Source organism: Otolemur garnettii, unplaced genomic scaffold (genome assembly GCF_000181295.1).
Source record: "Otolemur garnettii isolate 467f Iridium unplaced genomic scaffold, OtoGar3 scaffold00264, whole genome shotgun sequence".
NCBI lineage: Eukaryota > Metazoa > Chordata > Mammalia > Primates > Galagidae > Otolemur > Otolemur garnettii.
In genome coordinates, this window is record NW_003852659.1 from 698,705 (window position 1) to 705,067 (window position 6,363).

The 6,363-nt window shown below is 53.5% G+C and overlaps 1 protein-coding gene across 1 annotated transcript in view; it reads left to right on the forward strand.

Annotated features, from left to right (window-relative positions):
- The first annotated feature begins 684 nt into the window (after positions 1–684).
- TNNT1 (troponin T1, slow skeletal type) overlaps positions 685–6,363 on the forward strand; it is a 10,786-nt gene continuing 5,107 nt past the window's right edge. The window contains exons 1-8 of the mRNA XM_003802913.3: positions 685–716; positions 834–847; positions 1,151–1,177; positions 1,385–1,417; positions 2,223–2,244; positions 4,474–4,537; positions 4,761–4,877; positions 5,093–5,170. Of these exons, the coding sequence (XP_003802961.1) occupies positions 685–716; positions 834–847; positions 1,151–1,177; positions 1,385–1,417; positions 2,223–2,244; positions 4,474–4,537; positions 4,761–4,877; positions 5,093–5,170 (387 nt within the window). The remainder of the gene's footprint in view (positions 717–833; positions 848–1,150; positions 1,178–1,384; positions 1,418–2,222; positions 2,245–4,473; positions 4,538–4,760; positions 4,878–5,092; positions 5,171–6,363) is intronic.

Sequence of the window (6,363 nt, forward strand, 5' to 3'; positions counted from 1 at the left end):
AATTGTGGTCTCAATCTGGAGATATGAGGATTGGCTGGGGTCAGAGACTAGGGCATCATAAACTGGGTTCTCAGAATTTGTGGATATTGGAATTTGGAGGGCCTCTTAACCTGGGGAGTGCCTTGGGGATCTGAAAAGCTGGGAGATTTCAAGTATGTAGGGTCAGGATGAGGTGCAGGGCAGAATGCACCCATCTCCTCCATGGGTATGGGTGAAGGTGAAAAGAGGTGACAGGTGGGAAGATAACCAGCCAAAGGGGAGGAGCTAGGTGGGAGAGGGGACAGGCGTGACTCATTGTCCCCAAGCCCCCTCTCCTCAAATTCCTTGTTAGGAAATGTCCTCTCTTTCACCGTCTGCGGCATTCCCCTAAAATAGCCCCTAGGGGTGGGGCAACTATTGTCTTCAGGCCACTGTCCCTTCTCAAATACCTCTTCCTAATCCCAACTCAGATCGGGTTCCTTGGACTTGTCATAAGACAAAAGAGGACAGCTGTGGTAGGGGGCGGGGTCTGCGGCTCCGGTCTCCGCCCAGACCACAACTCTCGTGCCCTGTCCCCAGTCTCGGCCTACGATTACATGACCTGCCCCTCCTCCCTCAGACCCGGGGGTTCGGGCACCCAGACCTCTCCTCCTTCGGGACCCCACCCCACTCCGCCGTTTTCCTTTGGCCTTAGGTCACACCAGGATGTCAGACACCGAAGAGCAGGAATATGAGGAGTGAGTGATGCTGACCGGGGGCGGGTGGTGGTGGTGGCTTGAAGTAGAGAGACCCTCCTACTCCCCACAAAATGACTAACTCTCCACCCTTCTGTCCTCCTGACCCCGGGTCCTCAGGGAGCAGCCAGAAGGTAAGTGAGGCGTGGGCTGGCCTTAGGGGGTGGGGACACCGCTCGAATCCTAGCATGCAGGAGGATTTAGGAGGTGCGGCACCTCGTGGAAGGGGGCGGGTTCCCAAGGGCTAACTCGCCGCCAGCTCGGCAGTCCAGGCTCTGTGCAGCGGTGGGAAGACCTCCTGTGCCGGTGTGCAGCCAAAGCCCGGAGGCGTCACCCTGCCCTGCTGAGACTCAAACCCTGGTCTCTGGCTACCCATCCCTCCCCCAACTCCCTTGATGTCCTAACACCTCCTCCTCTCTGCCCCCATCTCCTTCTAGAAGAGGAGGCTGCGGAGGAGGAGGAAGGTGAGGTTGGAGCTTCACGCCCAGGCCCCGGGGCCGGGTGGGGCCGGGACGCTCGAGCCAGGGGCGGAGGCGGGGGCTCCCGAGGGCCTCGGCCCCTGGTCCTTTAACAGCCTCTCGGTCTCTCCTTTCTCCTCTCCCGCCCGCGTATGGCCGCTCCCCTCCTGCACTCCCCACACCCTCGCTTCTCCCGCCACCCCCACCCCCCAGCTCCCGAAGAGCCGGAGCCGGTGGCAGAGCGAGGTAACTGCGGCTGCTTCGCTTCCCGAGACCGATTTCGGGGGCCCCGAGGGACCCCCGATGTCATCTGGCCTCTACTTCCCAGATCTTCCCCCACCTCTACCCGCTAACCTACCCCCAGGCCCGGTCCTTTAAGCCCAGGAGAGCCTGGAGCCCTCTTGTGGCCGCGAAGGGAAATTGCCAGACAATGGCTTTAACCCTTTCCCTTCCTTCTTAAAGGGACCGACACCCAAGCCTTCTTCCCCAGCCTGGAGGAATAATTATAGAAGGGTTGGATGTTTGCGGAGAGTCATCATCCCATCCCCTCTTATCTTTGTCTGATATTTTCTCCCTCATATACATTCAAAGCTTGGGGGTTGGAATTTAGGGCTGCAGAACTGGAAGTCCTGTGTTCCCAAGAGGAAGGGGGCTGGGGACAGAACTCTGGGGTCACTGAATGAAGAGAGAGGTTGGACCCTCGCACTGCTGGGTTCTGATGGAGGAGGGAAGAAGCTTTGGATATATAAATGGAAAAAGGTCGGGGGGGGGGGTTGGCCTCCTGGGTTCCCAGAAAGCCAGGGTGGGAGGTCCCACACCAGTTCTGAATGTATATCTGATGCGTGTGCCCCTCCTCATCCTATGGCCACCCTGTCTTCCATTCCCCCTTTTCTTCTCCCTATACCCGTCCCCCAGAACTGGACTCCAGAGTTCTCCCCTGGGCTCCTGGGGGCCGAGGCTTGCGGGTGGGCTCCCTTTCCAGGGTGTGTCAGGCCTAGTTCTAAACCTAAAACTCTAGCTAATTATGTCTTTGTGTTCCCCACACCAACAGAAGAGGAGCGCCCCAGACCAAGGTGAGATCCTATGGGTCTGTGGGTCCCATTCACATCATCTTACATATTCCCTCCACCTCCAGGGACAGGGCTCAGGAAAGGCAGAGATGGAGGGGGAAAACTGACAAAAAGAAGACAACAGTCAACCACTCCTTCTTCCAGCAAACATTTCTGGGAACTTCCCACTGTGTTTGGCGGGTCAACCATGTCTGCTGCCTCACTGGGGAAACAGACCCAGACACAGTGATGGAAGCCCAGGGTAGCAGAATAGCACAGGGGTGGGGAGCTATGTTTGCCTGAGGTAATCCAGGAAGGCTTTCCATGGGAGGTGATGCCTAAGTCCTGAGTGACAAAGTCTTCACTACCTGAAGAAGGTAGAAGGGACATTGCTGACAGAGAAATCTGTGGTATGTGCAGTGTCCAGTGGCTGGATAGAGACTAGTCCTGGGAACAGATGTGGATGTGGAAAAGGATCATTGAGAGCCCACAGTGCTGGCCTGGTATGGTGGCTTAGGCCTATAATCTTAGCACTCTGGGAGGCAGAGTAGATTGCTTGAGCTCATGAGTTTGAGACCAGCCTGAGCAAAAGTGAGACCCCTGTCTCTACTAAAAATAGAAAAAAGAAAACCTGGGGTAAGAGGATCACTTGAGCCCAGGAGTTGGAGGTTCCTGTGAGCTATAACACCACGGTCCTCTATCCAGGATGACAGCTTGTCTCAAAAAACAAAAAACAAAATGAGAGCCCACAGTGGTGAGAGGAGGGCTGGGGATTGGGTAGCGGGTTGATACTGGGGCCAAGGCTTGGAAATACAAGGAAGAAGCAATCCATGTAGGGGAAAATACCAGAGGCAGAACTTCTGTGGGCCTGGGTGGGCAGTGGTGTGATTTCATTATGGCTAGAGTATAGGATTCAAGAAGAGGCAGGGCCATGGAACCAAGGGGTAGGGCTTCACTTCTCTCCTGGGAACCATGGAAAGGTTTTGAGCAGAGGTACCACTGGCCCAGCTCTAGGTGAGAGAGCACAGAAGCACCTGGGAACACAGGTGTGCTTCAGGGTCAGGGAGGGCTTGTTGGTGTAGGTGAGGCCACCAGGTGGAGTATGGCAGGGGAAGGGCATTGCAGGCAGAGGGCACAGCACCACTGCCCAAAGGCCTGGGGGTGCAAAAGTGCATGATATGGCCGGGGAACCAGGAAATGTGTGTGTCTGTGAGTGAGGGGAGAAGATGGTGGGGAAGTTGGCTGGGGCCAGATGGGGAAGGGCTTTGAACCCCAGGCCGGTTGCTGTACCTTATGCTAAAGATATTGTGGCCTCAAGGGGACGGTCGGGGTTAGTGCTGGGTATGAGAAAGGTCCCTCTGGAGTCATAAAGGAGAATAGATGACATGCTGGAGGCAGGGAGGCCAGAGAAGAGGCTGGAGTATGGTGCAGGTGTGAGGGGAAGTGCCTTAAGCTGGGGCAGGGACCATGAAAATTACTGGGGCCAGAAGAGGAGGAGGTGAGGACAACTCCCAGAACCCTCTGGGCTGGGGAACTAAACAGATGCTGGAGCTGCAGCCTCCTTCTTGGAGAAGTTGGGGAGCCTCATTGGAGGACAGTGGGTGGGAAGGTGGGAAATATTCTGGAGACATCTCTTAATGTGAGCTTGGTGCTCAGGACAGAGTCTGAGCTGGAGACAGAGTTGGGGAGTCCTCCCTAAAGGATGATGACTGCTGTTACTGGAGTGAATTCTATCCACCATGAGAGTGTCTCGGAGTGAAGAGGAGGGGCAGAGGAAACCACTTGAGGCTTCAAAGAGGGACAAAGAGATAGAGATGGGACAGCCAGAGAGGTGGAAGGCAGATGGGGAAAAGGTGCTGCCTCAGAAACTGAGGAAAGGGAGAATTCCCAGGAGGTGGGAGAGCCAATGGGAGGAAACCAAAGAGACCTTAACTGAAATTCTTTTACTAGGCACATTCTTTAAGTACAAAGAAGCAGGTAAAATTAATTTACATAGCATATTCTATTAAGGCTGTTATATCTGAGATTTTACCACTCCAAGATGTAGTCAAATAGAAAATATTTCTAATGAGGTATTTCCATCCTTCTGCTGCCCCGTGAAGGTTCTTTTCAATTCGGACCCCCCACATTTAAGGGAGTTGGGAGTCAGGAGTCAGGGCTGGCTCAGTGTCTGCCACAGGGGATAGCTGCAGTCCCTGGTGGGGCCAGTAAGGTGGGGCTACTCATGTTCTTCATCCCCCTCCGTCCATTCAGCCGTCCAATGGTGCCTCCTTTGATACCCCCTAAGATCCCAGAAGGGGAGCGTGTGGACTTCGATGTAAGTAACTCCCCGGCCTCAGGCACGTTGCTAACTTGTCTTTAGAGCACCTTTCTGCCCTTTAGGAAAAGGCACCTCCTTATTCCCGCTTTTGGGATAATCGTTCAGTGTCAGAACATAATGCCTGGCTGTCATCTGCTGGGACGTCCTAGAACGCCTCTTGCTGGGAAGGGAGGGCTCCGGTGCTTCTCAGGGTCCCAAGGGGCTGCGCCTCTGCCCATAGGACATCCACCGGAAGCGCATGGAGAAGGACCTGCTGGAGCTGCAGACGCTCATCGACGTGCATTTCGAGCAGCGGAAGAAGGAGGAAGAGGAGCTGATTGCACTGAAAGACCGCATTGTGAGTGTGTGTATGTGTGTGTGTCAGCTGCCCGGTAACCCCTCCCCACCCCTTTTTTCCTTGCTCTCTGCGGGTCCCTCAGGTCTTTGGAACTAACGGGAATTTACCCCATTTACCCACGATCAACCCTGTGTTAGCTCCACTTTAGCCTACTCTGGGGAGGGATTACTGGGGAAGGGGGTTTCTGCACCCCTACCTTCTTCTTCCTCCTCCAGGAGAGGCGCCGGGCTGAGAGAGCTGAGCAACAGCGCTTCCGGACGGAGAAGGAACGGGAGAGGCAGGCAAAGCTGGCGGTGGGTGCCTCTTTTCTTCTAGACTGAACAGCCCCTTTTCCATTTCCAATACCCTCTGTGGTTCTGAAAAAGCTCCCATGCTGTATTATTTAAGAATCTTTCTGTTGGAAAGAGTGGAAATTTCAACCCAAACTGGATTCAGCAGAAAGAGAATTTTGTTAGCTCATATAAGTAGAGTTTGGCTTGCTTGAGGCATGGCTGGATCAAAGGACTTAAATGATAACACAAAGGCTGAGTTTTTCTCTTCCCAACCCTTGGCCCACCTTTTGTTGACACTAGGATGACAAAATCCTTTTGGTTTGCCTGGAACAGACCTGGTTTTAGCCTCCAAAGTCTTGTTTTCCCTTAATCTCAGGCAAACTGGAATGGTTGGTCATCCTACTGGACACCCCCATTCCTAGCGGTGATCACCAGCAGCTCTAACTTAAACTCCTCTTTTGTTTCTCTCCTGCACAAACCCTGGGATGCATTCAGGCTGTTCACATGTCCCACCATGGGGGTTATCACTGGCTAGCTGGGGAAGAGGAGAAAGTGGTTAGAATTCTTTGACTGATTTAGGCCTTGGAAATATCTCCTACCTTGGCATCAGGGAATGAGTCTCCAGCCCAACCACATTTAAAGACTAAAAGTAGGCTAGAAGACAGGCTTGGTGGCCATGCCTGTAATCTCAGCACTCTGGGAGGCTGAGGAGGGTGGATTGCTTGAGCTCAGGAGTTTGAGGCCAGCTTGAGCAACAGCAAGATGCTGTCTGCACCAAAAATAGAAAAACTAACTGGGTGTCATGGTGTGCACTTATACTCCTAGCTACTTTGGAGGCTGAGGCAGGAGGAGCTCTTGAGCCCAGGAGTTTGAGGCTGCTGTGAGCTAGGCTGATGACATGGCACTCTAGCCTGGGCAACAGAGTAAGACTGTGTTCCAAAATAAATGAATGAATGAATGAATGAATGAATGAATAAATAAATAAATAAAATAAAAGTAGGGTAGGGTGGCAGGCAGAAGAAGGATTCCCCAAAGATATCCACATCCTACTCATTGGAGTCTGGGAGTACATTGCCTTATACAGCAAAGGGTTTTTTTTTCTTTGAGACGGAGCCTCAAGCTATCCCCCTGGGTAGAGTGCCATGGCATCACGCTCACATTAACCTCCAACTCCTGGGCTCAAGCGAGTCTCCTGCCTCAGCCTCCCAAGTAGC